The 14,374-nt window shown below is 44.2% G+C and overlaps 1 protein-coding gene across 1 annotated transcript; it reads left to right on the forward strand.

Moving 5' to 3' along the window:
- The first annotated feature begins 5,879 nt into the window (after positions 1-5,879).
- Positions 5,880-6,419, forward strand: LOC145954596 (uncharacterized). The gene has a single exon (XM_083069219.1). The coding sequence runs from the start codon at positions 5,880-5,882 to the stop codon at positions 6,417-6,419; it is 540 nt and encodes a 179-aa protein (XP_082925345.1).
- Positions 6,420-14,374: the final 7,955 nt, after the last annotated feature.

A 14,374-nucleotide genomic window follows, 5' to 3' on the forward strand; every position in this document is an offset into this window, starting at 1 on the left:
TAAAGGGGGGGCAGCTGTAGACCCCTAAAATTGTCCGGGTCGGAAATAAAGCTTGAAGACTCTCGAAGACTGAAGGAAGATCAGCCAGAAGGACTCCTGGATGGCCCTAGGAGGGTTCTCTGTAGGTCTAGAGGTCTTAGAATAGCTCAAAATAAGGAAGTGGAGGGAATGAAGCCCAATACGGCCGTACTGAACTTAATACGGCCGTATTGAAGCTTCAATACGGCCGCAGTGAACTCAATACGGCGTATTGAAGTTTCTGAAACTTCAATACGGCCGTACTGAAATCAATACGGCCGTATTGAAGCTTCAATACAGCCGTATTGAACTCAATACGGCCGTATTGAAATTTCTGAATTTCAATACGGCCGTATTGAACTCAATACGGCCGTATTGAAGTTCAAAAATTTCAATACGGCCGTATTGCTTCTGTAGGCCGTATTGCGCCTATTCCCTATAAATATGACGTCAATTGGACGTCATTCCACACTTTTTCACATAGTTTTAACCCTCTCCTTGAGTATTCTGGGGTTTTTGAGCAGTGTTCTGCCCTAGAAATCACTCGGAGAGTTGATCCGACGAAGTTCTTGAGCCCCGAGCCATTTTGCTTGAGGATCGAACCTAGTCGAAGGGAAATCCTCCGGATTTCCATAGTTAAAAGTTTTTAGAAGGAGCGGGCGAGCTTGTAGAGCGAGGGAACGCCAAAAAGCTTCCCAGTTTTACTCAATATATAAAAGCACGCTTCAAGAGGTTTCTTCTTAAATCCTTCCTTTTACTGCTTTCTGTGTGCATATTTAAACTGTCATCATGTAGATAGTTAATTTATAATTGCTTAGAATAAATAGGGGTAATTTAGTAATTTTACGCTGTTATTTTAGAAAATAATCTGTCATAGGGAACCCGAAAGGGGCGCTGTGGGGTGCTAACACCTTCCTCACGCGTAACCGACTCCCTTACCCAACTCTGGTTGTAATGGCCAAAGTTGATTTATAAAATCAATTGCCTTATCCCTTTTTCCAATGTTTTGAGTAAAACATTGGTGGCGACTCCACGAACCCTCCTTTTACGAAAACCACTAATCCATGGAGGGTCCCGCTTGGGATTAATATGGATTGGTGAATCATTTAATAAAATTGCTCGTTTGACAAGGTCTCAGTTTGAGAATACGTCATTCTAGCAATCCATATTTTTAAACAAATAAACGAGTCCAACCATCCTTCGCGAATGCCGGAAAGCCCGTTTCGGGCCGGTGGCGACAACCCCTACCAGATTTTTCTCATTACTTTCATAAAGAAGGGGTATCTAGGGCTGAATTTGTTAAGAAATTACATGAGAAGGTTAAAACTCATATACAACAACAAAATGAGAGAACTGCTTTAGATAGAAGCAAGGGAAAGAAAACCCTCAATTTTGAGGAAGGGGATTGGGTTTGGCTTCATTTGAGAAAGGAAAGGTTTCCTTCTCAAAGGAAGTCTAAACTCAACCCAAGAGGAGATGGTCCCTTTCAAGTCCTCCAAAGAATCAATGATAATGCTTACAGGTTAGATCTTCCTAGTGATTATGGAGTAAGCAACACTTTTAATGTGAGTGATCTTATTCCCTTTGCAGGTTATGATGAGGAAGATGAACCTACAGATTTGAGGACAAATCCTTCTCAAGAAGGAGGGGATGATAGACCATGGGCCAAGGGCCCAGTTACCAGAGCTATGGCTAGAAGAATACAGGAAGAGTTGGACCTTGTGAAGACTAGTGGGCTTATCAAGCCCAAGGTAATCTTCACTTGGAATGCTCTATCATGAAGAGAAGGCCTAATTCTACTTGTTTATATTGTACAGTTTCTACATAGCCTTTTGTATAGGTCATTTTTGCCTTTGTATTTGTGAGGCACTTTACCTACTTTTTCTAGTGTTTGTATATTGATTTTGAGGTAGGTTACTTGGAAAGTTTAACTACATTTAACCTCCTTAGTTGATACATTCATTTTGTATTTTTTCAGTAGGGAAAAAGGGGTGGCATTTAGCAATGCTTGAGGGTGTGCTTAGAAATTGGGCCTGAGTTGGGCCTAGGCAAAATTTTGCATATTGGACTCATTTTGCTCCTAATTTTTCATAGATTTGATTTAGCTAGGCCTCATCATCATATGATGAACCTAACTAAACCAAATCAAGGATTTTCAAATTAAATCATGGAGCATTTTGAACCAAAGGCCGCTTAGCTCTTTCTTCCTCCTTGGCCGAAATTTCAAGCTACACTTCTTGAGTTTTGAAGCTTGCCTTGCAAGCTTCTAAACTCAAGTAAGGTAAGCTTACCTTACCATGGTTCTTAAGTGAACCATGGTCAAGGTTAGCTTCTCCTACAAGCTTGCTAAACCGTAGGGAGTTAAGTATACCTTACCATGGTTCCTAGTGAACCATGGTTAAGGTTAGCTTCTCCTAAAAGCTACCTTTACCCTATATATTTGTAATTACCTCTCTTGTACTCACTTTTGACAAAATTGAGAAATAAACTTCAGATTTCTCTCATCAAGAGTCTCTCAAAATCGTGGAGAATTTCTTCTCTAAGGTTTCACCAAAGGTTTCAAACCTTGCCTAGGTTCCTTAAGCTTCTACAACAAGCTAAGGAGAACCGAATCTCTTCAAGGCTTCTACTCCATGAAGAACACTTCGTGGAGCTTCTAAGTGTCTTTGAAGGTGTCAACTCAAGAGTATTTTCGGTCCTAAGCATGGAATCATTGAAGGAACATCAATCTCCTTCAACTAGTTCCATCACTTTTGTGGATGGCATTATGGAGACCCCGCTACCTTTTGGCTGGAAACCCCTCCACATCGACCGCTACGACGGCACGACAGATCCGGATGAGCACATCGACCTGTATATTACGCAGGTAAACCTTTACACTAATGATGATGCTATTCTGTGTAGGGTTTTTCTGACCTCGCTCAAGGGGGCTGCGCTCAACTGGTATACCCAGCTACCTGCTGAGTCGATTGACAACTTTGACACCTTGGTAAGGCGATTCATGGTGCAGTACGCCACGAGTCGCCCTCACCATGTCACCTCCGCCGCCTTGGCCAGTCTCCAACAGGGCGTTGACGAATCACTGAGGGCGTTCATGGAGCGCTTTGCCAACATCACGGTGAAGATTCGAAACCTGAACCCTGAGGTCGCTCTGCACGCCATGCTCATGGCGCTCAAGCCAGGCCCTTTTGTGGATAGCCTGTGTCGCCGAGCTCCCGCCGATATGGACGAACTCCGTGCCCAAGCTGCAGGGTACATACAGATGGAAGAACACTCCGCCTTTCATGACAGGCTTGCGGAAAATCACAAGCGAAGCCTGACAATGGTCACAAAGACAAGATGAAGGTTACCAATGACAGCCACTTCAAGAAGACTGACAGGGCAAATAAAGGGGGAGATACGACTTCTACACTCTCCTGAATACGTCCCGAGTGCACATCCTGGAGGAGGCCAGCAATAGCAACCTGCTCACCCTGCCACCACCAGGTCACATCCCCAACAGTGCAGACAAATCCAAGCACTGTAGATACCACAGAAACCACGGTCACACCACTGAAGAGTGCCACACACTCTGAGACCGTATCGAGGAACTCATCCAGGCGGGTCACCTCGGCCAATACGTCCAACGACAGCAGGGTCATAGAGGGGGCTACTACGGACGAGGACGAGGCAGAGGTCGTGGTTCGGGAGCTCGGACGGACCAACCCTCTGGCTCTCAGCAGAACGCCAGTGGCGCAGTGCAGGCTGAGGTAAGCCAGGAAACAGGGTCGGCTCCCCTACGGGGAATAATCAACACAATTGCAGGAGGCTTTGTAGGGGGAGGATCTAGCAACTCGGCCCGAAAAAGATACCTGCGCAGTATCAACAACGTCCGCTTCGCTACCTCGGCCTCGCACCAAAGCTCACCGTCGATCACCTTCACCGATGACTGCTACACTGGCGTCTGCCCCAACCAGGACGATCCAATGGTCATCGTTGTGGAGGTCGCCAATTAGGTGGTCCACAAGACGTTGATTGACCAAGGAAGCTCGGCTGACGTCCTATATTGGTCGACGTTCCTCAGGTTAGATATCCCTCACTCCCTTATCCAACCTCACACAGAACCACTAGTTGGATTTGCAGGAGAGCGAGTACACACTCGAGGATATGTGGACCTACTGACAACCTTCGGAACTTCTCCTAACTCAAGGCGGATCATGGTTCGATACCTCCTGGTAGAGGCCAACACGTCTTACAACTTAATCATCGGCAAGCCGACGTTGAACTAGCTCAGAGCAGTGGTATCCACCCCACACCTCACAATGAAGTTCCCAGGGAATGGCAGCAAGGTAATCTCCGTCAAGGCAAACCAGAAGACAGCCCGGCAATGCTACGCTGAAAGTCTGAAAGTCTCATCATCCGACGAGCGTTGCCGAAGTGATCCCCCCACAGTGGCTCACATCACCCACGTGGATATCACTGACCTGGATTTGAGGTCGGACTCCCATGATGAACGGTCGAGTCCCATCAACGAGCTCGATGACCTCCAGATCGAAAAACTTCCTAGGCAATGCACGAAAATCAGCAGGCAGCTGAACCCGGAGTTACGGCGACAACTCGAAGCTGAAATCTCCAAGAACGCCGACCTCTTTGCATGGTCCAGCACCGACATGCCAGGTATAGATGCTAACTTCATCTGTCTCAGGTTGGCAATTCACAAGGAGGCGAAGCCAGTCGCCTAGAGGAAGAGGAAGGTCAGTGGTGAAAGGCGGGAGGCCATCATTACCGAGATGCAAAAACTACTGAATGAAGGCTTCATCCGTGAGGTCAGATATATCACGTGGCTGGCAAATGTGGTCCTGGTGAATAAGAGCTCGGGGAGGTGGCACAGGTGCGTCAACTATATCGACTTGAACAAGGCATGTCCCAAGGACTCATACCCCTTGCCGAGCATAGACAGGCTGGTCGATGGAGCATCCGGGCATGCCCTCCTCAGTTTCCTTGACGCTTACTCCGGGTACAACCAGATCATGATGTACCCACCAGACGAGGTGCACACGTCATTCATCACCGATCACGCCAACTACTACAACCGTGTGATGCCCTTCGATCTCAAAAATGCGAGGGCCACCTACCAGCGGCTGATGGACAAGGTTTTCCACCAGCAGATCAGACAGAACATGGAGGTCTATGTCGATGACATGGTGGTCAAAACCACCTCGACTGAGGGTCATGCTGCCGACCTGGCCGAGGTGTTTGGGCGGATCAGAAAGCACAACATGCACCTCAATCCAGAAAAGTGCGTCTTTGGCGTCCAGGGAGGTAAGTTCCTTGGATTCATGATCACTAACAGGGGGATCGAGGCCAACTTGGAGAAGTGCAAAGCCATCATCCAGATGCAGAGCCCTTAAAGCGTGAAGGAAGTCCAACGCTTGGCGGGAAGGTTGGTTTCCCTGTCCCGTTTTATCCTCAGGCTGGCGGGGAAAGAGAGGCCCATCTTCACCCTGCTGCGCAAGCCGAAAAATTTCGAATGGACAGACCGGTGCGAAGAAGCTTTCAAAAGCTTCAAAGCCTTCCTCACGACTCCGCCAATTCTCCAGAGGCCGGATCACCAAGCCGACCTCCTCCTCTACCTGGCCGTGGCAGAAGGCGCGATCAGCACAGTTATAGTGCAAGAAAACCAGAAAGTGCAGACGCCAGTCTATTTTATCAGCCGAGTCCTCCAGGATACCGAGAAACGATACCAGACGATTGAAAAGCTTGCACTGGCACTTGTCACCGCAGCTCGACATCTCTGACCTTACTTTCAGAGTCACCAGGTGATAGTCAAGACCGACTACCCAATCAAGCAAATCTTGAGAAAGCTAGAGCTCACTGGGCAGATGATAGCATGGTCGGTCGAATTGTCTAAGTTCAACATCCAGTACGAAAGCCGCGACACTCTGAAGGCTCAATGTTTAGCTGACTTCGTGGCCGAACTGACGCCAACCTCGGTCGAGGAGCCACAGGTATGGACTTTGTATGTTGATGGGTCCTCCAACTCTAAAGGTAGCGGGGCAAGTATCATCCTGGAAGGGCCGAACCAAGTCACCTTGGAACAATCTCTCAAGTTCAGTTTCAAAGTGACGAACAACCAAGCAGAGTACGAAGCACTTCTCGCAGGGCTAAGGTTAGCCCACGATCTCGGAGCACGGAGAGTGAGTTGCAACAGCGACTCAAAACTCATGGTAGAGCAGCTCAACGGCACATACCAGGCCAAAGATGTTCTTCTACAACGGTATTTCCACATGGCATCACATCATATCTCGTCCTTCGACGAGTTCACTATACAGCATGTACCGCGAGAGAAAAATACCAGAGCCGACCTCCTATCAAAGCTCGCCAGTACCAGATGCCCTAGACAACATCAGACCATTATCTAAGAAACCTTGCATTCACCCAACTTGGACGACAAGGTCGTCAACACCAGCGATAGTGAAGAACAAGGGTGGATGACAGGTATTTGGAACTACTTGAAGGCATGAACCCTACCCGAGGATAAAGATGAAGCTCGGAAGATGAGGGGAAGGTCGGCTAAGTTCGTAATTGTCGGAGACGAACTGTTCAAGCATGGAATCTCCACCCCTTTGCTCAAATGTTTGACTGCACCTCAAGCCGTTTATGTCATCGAGGAGATCCACCGAGGTATATGTGGAATGCATTCTGGAGCGCGCTCGATGGCAGCCAGGGTACTCTGGGCTGGGTACTACTAGCCCACCTTGAAGTCGGATTGCCAAGTCTACGTGCAAAAATGCAAAGAATGCCAGCAGTTCAGCAACGCGCATCGACAGCCTCCGAAAGCTCTCCACCAGATGATGTCCCCGTGGCCTTTCGCCCGGTGGGGAATGGACATCCTAGGACCGTTCCCCCCCCCCGCAAAAGGTCAACTCAAATTCCTCTTGGTGGCAATCTACTACTTCATCAAGTGGATCGAAGCGTGCCCACTCGCCAAGATCACCACTGAGAATATACGGAAGTTCACCTGGAAGAGCATCATATGCAGGTTCAGAATTCCACATTCCCTTGTCACCGATAACAGCCGATAATTCATCACGCAAAGCTTCGAAGACTTCCTTCGGGAACTTGGAATTAAGTACCTCCCGACCTCGGTGGAACACCCGCAAACTAATGGCCAAGCCGAAGCTGCAAAAAAAGTGGTACTCCGAGAGCTCAAGAAGCGACTAGGGAACGCCAAGGGACAATGGGCTGAGGAACTTCCCAGCATCCTCTGGGAATACCATTGCACCCCCTAGTCAACAACATAGGAAACGCCTTACAGGCTGACTTATGGAACTGACGCCATGATCCCAGTGGAAGTCGGGGAGACATCTCACCGACGTCAAGTCTTTAACAGCGAGCAAAACTCTCAAGAAATAGCAGCTGACCTTGACTTGATTGACGAGCTCAAAGACGAAGCTCGGATTCATGAAGAAGCCTGCAAACTCCGAGCTTCTAGAAGATACAATACGCGAGTACGACCTCGCTCTTTCCGAGTTGGTGACCTGGTATGGCGACTATTAGGCGAAGCACGGAGAGACACATCAGACGGCAAGCTTGCACCCACTTGGAGTGGCCCATTTCGAGTTGTAGAAGACTTTGAGAACGGGGCATACCGACTGGAAGAACTCAGCGGAAAACCCATCCCGCGAACTGGGAATGCCACACATCTCAAGTTTTATTTCAGTTAAATTTGCATGAATGAGCTATGCACTCTTTTCCCACCTTAGTCTTTTGTCCCAAAAAATAGAAAAATGGGTTTTGGCTAAGAGGGTTTTTAACGAGGCACACATAACATCAATAAAATAACTCATTCTTTCCCATTCATATCTTCTTAACTCTGCATCATTTCACCATAAGATACTTTATGCTAAACCAAGGTCGAGTTCGAACCTTGGTACGATTTATTTCACTCTAAACCGAGGTCAAGTTCGAACCATATTACGAATTATCTTACCTGCCGCCGAGGTCGAGGTCGAGTTCGAACCTTATTACGAATTATCTTACCTTCCGCCGAGGTCGAGTTTGAACCTTAAAAAGGAAGCACCAGAGGTCGAGTTCGAACCTTATTACGAATTATTTTACCTTCCGCCGAGGTCGAATTCGAACCTTAAAAGGAAGCACCAGAGGTCGAGTTCGAACCTTATTACAAATTATCTTACCTTCCGCTGAGGTCGAGTCCGAACCTTAAAAAGGAAACCCAACCCGAGGTTGAGTACGAATCTCGGCACACATTATTTTTATCTCACACAGGGGTCGAGTTCGAATCTCGGTCTGAACCGCTCTATCTCGCCAAGGTTCGAGTTTGAACCTCAATACGAATTATTTACATCAGGCCAAGTTTGAGCCCTGGAAAAGCACAAAAAACACAAGTGCATAAGTAGAAGGTCAAAAAGAACCACCAAAAACGCGAGGATAAAATCTTGAAAGAAAAAATATTATATACACAATAATGTTTGCAAAGTTCAACACCTGAATCCAAAGAAAAAATCAAGCAGAACAGAATAAACTAAGCTATTACAAAACTGGCCTAGGCAGAGGCGTTTTCGCTCGAGCTGTCCTGAAGGTCGTCTTCTTTCACCAGCTTCCCGAAGCGCACCTCTTTCTCCACATGCATGGCAGAGAGGTCGACCCCCGGCGCAAGTAGCCTCGCCTAGCGAGCTGCCTTGAGGAATCCCCTCTTGTGCTCGAACAGGACAACTCGCTTAGTTCCCTCGAGCTTCTTCTCCAGCTCCGCCTTCTCCGTAGCCATCTTCGAGAGGTCCACCCTAAGTGCGACGACCTCCTCTTCTTTCCCACCGAGAAGCACCTCGTCACAAAGATGCTTCTCAGCCGCCACCACGAGATCAACCTTCAGGGAAGTTACCTCGTCTTCTAGGGCACGCACCCGGCCTCGGGAAGAATTGGCGAGCTCTTGCAGCTCACTCACTTGGGCAGCGTGAGTCTCATTGGACCTTAGAGCAATCTCTAAGGACTTATGAACTCTCTCTAGCTCCCTCCTGGTGGCTTGAAGCTCGACCTCACTCTGCAGCTTAGCATCACCGAGAGCGCCCGCTAGGGCCCGGTTCTCCTCCTTCAAAGCCTTGTTCTCTTCCCTCAAAGGCTGGACTCGTCCCTTCAGCTTCGCCAGGTCCTCCTGCTGCTTGGACCACTTATGCTTCCAATGGTCCACGATTGCCATCGTCCTCTGCAGGAAGACCTCAACAGAATTAAGGCCTTCCACTAGCTCGGCCGTCTCGATCATGGTTTGATCAGCCGTACTCAACGACTCCTTGGAGAAGAACTTCTCCGAGGTCACCCCGCGCTCCATAGAGAATCTATGTCCTCCGAAGCGCTCACATGATCCAGCCGCACCAAAGAATGATCCTTCCTGAAGCGATGGGCGAGGTACTGGTTTCTGGGGGGCCCCTTCGATGAACCAGACGGCGGCGCCGAGGTCGTGGGAGTAGGTGTCGGAACCTCGGAGCTCGGCCCCTTTTTGTGAACCTCAGCAGAGGTAGAGGCAGGCGCCCCCTGCTCAACCACGGGGGCCTTCGAACTCGGAACCACCGGGACCTCGGCAGCATGCCTCACCTACAAAAAATACAAATTTCCCCCTAAGTCAAAAGTCAAGAAAAAGAGAGCATAGAAGAAAAACCAAAATGCAAGGCACCCACCTCGGTGGCCTGAGCTACCTCCTCGGCGGCCGCTTGGGGAGCTCCCTCAGGCGGAGAACTCCCAGTAAGGTCGACCGCATCAGCACCAACAGCCTTGGAGGTCACCTCCTCAGCAACTCGAGGGGCAGAGGTCCCCCCGACCTCTTTCTCTCCCCTCTTTCTTTTTCTTCGGGTATCTAAGGGGGCCACTGTAACATCCCGAAATTTTCTACAAATACTACGAATAATTATTATTTATTTTTGTATTTATGAAGATTATTTCCTTATAATTATTGTGATTAATTAAATGGGTTTGATTGAAGTTTTAAAGGATTTTAATAATAATCATTTATGAAAATTATTTAGTATAATATTATTAATTATGATATTTTGTTATAATTATTATTTGAAGAAAATCATCTTTTAAATTGTTTTGATATTTTATTTTAATTTGATATATATATATATATATAATATATATATATATATGTTATTTATTTATTCATTAACTAATAATCCTGGATTTTCATAGCTCTGGAACGGGCCGTTCCACTTTAGGAACGGGCCGTTCCAAATCAGGCATGCATGGGTAAAATTTTAACCCAGAATGGGCCGTTCCAATTTGGGAACGGGACGTTCCGGATGTGATTTTAAAAGAACAAAATTTGACTCAGAACGGGTCGTTCCACATTGAAACGGGTCGTTCCGGAAACCCCAGAACGGGTCGTTCTGGTTTTGGAACGGGCCGTTCTGGGAGAGGCTTTTGTACCTATTCAGTGTGCCCAGAACGGGCCGTTTCAGATTCAGAACGGGCCGTTCTGGTCGCGGCCTGATGCCTATAAATAGAGCATTTTGCACTCTTTAAAATTCATTTTCTTCATTTTCTAATTTTTTCCTCCTTCCTCTCTGAAGACGAAGGTCAACCTAGAGGGGACGACCAGCAAGATTCGGCTCCTGCTTATCAAGGTAAGGGGGGAGTGAGAAACCTCGCTCTGGGTGTGGGATTGTATGCTGGGTAGTGGGATTGGCCCTCAATCCTGTATTTGTTGTATGCTTCTTTATGAGGAGTTTCTCCCAATTATATTTGTTTCTTCTATTTTCTCTTTTTATATGTAAATAAATATATGATTTGAGATCTTTGTGGGTTCTTATGGGAAACCCTAAGGGAATGAATTAGTGATTGTAAGAGGAGATTGTTTAAAGAGTAATTATATAAGTAAATTATATTATTTTAAATGTTTATTGTATGAATTAGAGTGTTCTGTGGGTTCTTGCGGGAACCCTATGAGAAACAGGCAAATTTTAAATGTATTCTGTTTTACCTTTTGAATTTTCTGTTGTGTTCTTTAATGTTTATAGAGTGTAAATAAGTGTCTAATTTTGAAAATAAATAAGTTTTGATATGAATTAGTTTGCTCTGTGGGTTCCTGTGGGAACTCTATGAGAAATAGGCATATTTATAATATTTTCTGTTTTACCTTCTGATTGTTCTGTTGTATTCTTTGTTGTACGAGATAGATGAATATATGTTTACCTTTGCAAATATATGAGTTCTGATATGAATAAAAGTGCTCAGTGAAAATTGTGAATATGATGTGATAATGCCAATGTGATAATGAAATGTAATGAGGAGATGTGATGATGAGATGTGTTGAGACATGATAATGTGATATGAGAATGAGACATGATAATGTGATATGAGAACGAGACATGATAATGTGATATGACAATGCATAGAGTCTTGATTCACATGCATCATTTGCATAAGTGTTTTAAGGGTACGATATGGAATACACCGCCAGAGAAGGACCCCTAGTGTAAAAGCTTTGGGGATTAGTCCTTGGGGATAGCTCGGTTTGGAAGTCCCAGTCTCGCCCATTGTGTGCATGGGATGTATCTTGCGCGGCTTAGCTATCCCAACGAGACTCTGGTAGTATATCCTTCTTGTGAGAGTGCGCAGAGGGAGTGACCCGGCATGTACTCCTAGACTACTCTTCGTATATTGCTAGCGGCAATATGCCATGTGATGTTTTACTGGCGCCACATGCATGATAATATGTAGTCCGTGTCCATACATGTGCATTTTCAATGTTATATAATTAATTGATATTTTTATGTCTTGGACGAGTGTGATGTTATTATTAATTTATTTATGTTATACTTGTTTTGTTTGTGTTTGGCTATCCGGCGTATATTTCTACACCGTGAGCCAGAGTGAGATGTTTCTCACTCCCTTTTCTCGTGTTGTTTTGTTTTGACTGTTATATAGGTGATCGTCAGCGTGAGGCTAAGATGTGGGTGATGAAGCTTAGGCTTCTATGTTGGGTTTTGCTCTGATAGGACTTGTGACATTGGGACATAGATAGGATTAGTTTAAGATGTTCTTATTAAATCATTTTGGAAAATTCAGTTTTATTTCTTTGTAATTTTACCGACATGTTATTTGGATTAAGTTTATGAATGTGAACTCTTTACCCTTACGTGGTTGGAAATTTGATTTTTAATGATGAAAATTTTTATTTGTTTATAATTACTGTATATGTATGTTGGGGTAGAGGGTGTCACATTAAGTGGTATCAGAGCAGGTCGATCTAATCGACCGTGTGTGTTATGTGCTTATCACGACTCTGTTGTGTACTCTGACTGTGTCTTGTTTGTTGTGTACGATGATGATGTTTTGCTTTGATGATGATGATGTTCTTCTTGTGTTAATATTGTTGAGTTTGATATTGTTATTTTGTAATTAGAGGAATGATAGTCATGATAGTGTTAGCTAAAACCATTATGACCGCTCTTCTTCATTCTTATGATTGGTTATTTGTTTGATACTTCTTGCTTACGTAAGAAGTAGTGGTTGAGTGATATGGCTTGTGTTGCAAGCATATGTGCGAGTAGTGGCAGATGAGATATTGTGCTAATATTGTAGGAACTATTGAGGCCTTAGATTTGGGTAAGACATTGATTTTTTTTAGTGTATTAAGAGTTTACGATTGGTAGAATTTTTAAAAGCTATAGTTGTAGCGATTGAATCCAAGGATGATGTATGTTGAGAATTGGAGTTTTGATATTCTTAAGGAGAGATTGAAGTGTTGATGATTTCTAGAGTTTGATGGTTGCATGTTGATCTTTTATGGTTTAGGTAGCATGTGAATTTTATTTTCTAAGCCTTTTGTACTGAATATGTGAGTTGTTTGGTTTAGATTTGTAGTGGGAAGCTTTGATATGAAGTTGAGGTGTGAGTTTGGAAGGGTTGAGGTATTTTTGTGGCCTTAGATATATTGATACACTAATGTTGCTTGGTGTAGAGGATATTTTCGCTGCAGTTTTGTTGTGCCAGTATGAGTACCATATTGACAGATTTAGATTTTATGGTCTTCACAAAAGTTGTAGCCTTGGACGTTATATTTCCAATGGAACTAGAATTAGGTAAAACGGAGGTCTAGAACTCTAGTTATAGCTACTTTGGTGATCAAAGGTCTATCTGTAAGCGCTGAGTATATCTGCTGCGGTTTTTGAGATTTTTAGCTAAGAAGATGATCTTTTTAGAATATTATGTCTTCATAGGAGTTGTAGCTTATTCTCTTAGCTTTCGTTTGAGATAGGTTTTAGATCATTTGGATGAGTAGAACTCTCTGTGTGTTATTTTCTTTGATAGTTGTTGAAAGGAGAAGTAGGCTGTAATAATGTTTTTGGGTTAGTAGGCAATGCAAGGATAAGAATTGATTTTGTTAAGATGTTTTGAGGCATTTTAATGTGGATTGAGAGGTTGTTTAAGATTGTATGATGCTATGTGGTAAGGGTTGTTCATGTACATGCTTATGGATGGTATATTTGAAGGTTTAAAGTAGGTATTCTAATATGATTTAATATGCATGTATGTTGATATGTGGATAGATGATCTTAGGGATCAATTGGTGAATGTCGTGTGGTTAGTGAGATTGATCTTAGGGTGTGATATGATCATATTGTAGTTGAGGGTGGAGATATATTCAAGACGGTTGTATGTTAAGTTATCTAAGTATTACTATTTTATTTTATCTTATTTTATTTTATTTTATTATTTTTTTTATTGTATGAGATAAGTTTTCTAGTTCCTGTAAATTCCAGTTGAGGTAAACATGGATCTGTCTTAGGTAGAAGTTGTGTTTAAGTGGGGAGATATCTAAGCCAGTTAGTGAGATAAGAGTTTTATGAGGTTAGCTTATTATTATTGGAGATTTATTGAAGAAATTTCTAAGATAGCATTGCCCTTAACTGCATTCACTAGGAGAGGAGTATTGTCTTTATGTGGGATAGTAAGTATGAGAGTAATTCCAACTCTTAAGACAATATTGACTAATGTTAATATTATTGGATTTTAGTAAGCCTTTTGTGGTATATAGTAGTACTTATAAGATGAATTTGGATGCATTGTTGATGCAAAAAGGAAAGGTAGTAGCTTATGTTTCTAGGCAATCAAAAATTCATGAGAGGAATTACCTTATCTATGAGTTAGTGATTATGATATTACATTAAGATTTGGAGACACTACCTATATGATTCTAAGCTTGAGGTATTTAGTGATTGTTAGAGTCTTAAATATCTTTTGACCAAAAGAGATAGTTGGAATTTCTTAAGGACTAGGATTTTAATCTCAGTTGCTATCTAGGTAAAGGTAATGTGGTGACAGATGTCTTGAGTAGGATCATCTTTCATCTATCATTTTG

Source organism: Cajanus cajan, chromosome 1, assembly GCF_000230855.2.
Source record: "Cajanus cajan strain Asha chromosome 1, NIPB_CcT2T_4, whole genome shotgun sequence".
NCBI classification, from domain to species: Eukaryota; Viridiplantae; Streptophyta; class Magnoliopsida; order Fabales; family Fabaceae; genus Cajanus; species Cajanus cajan.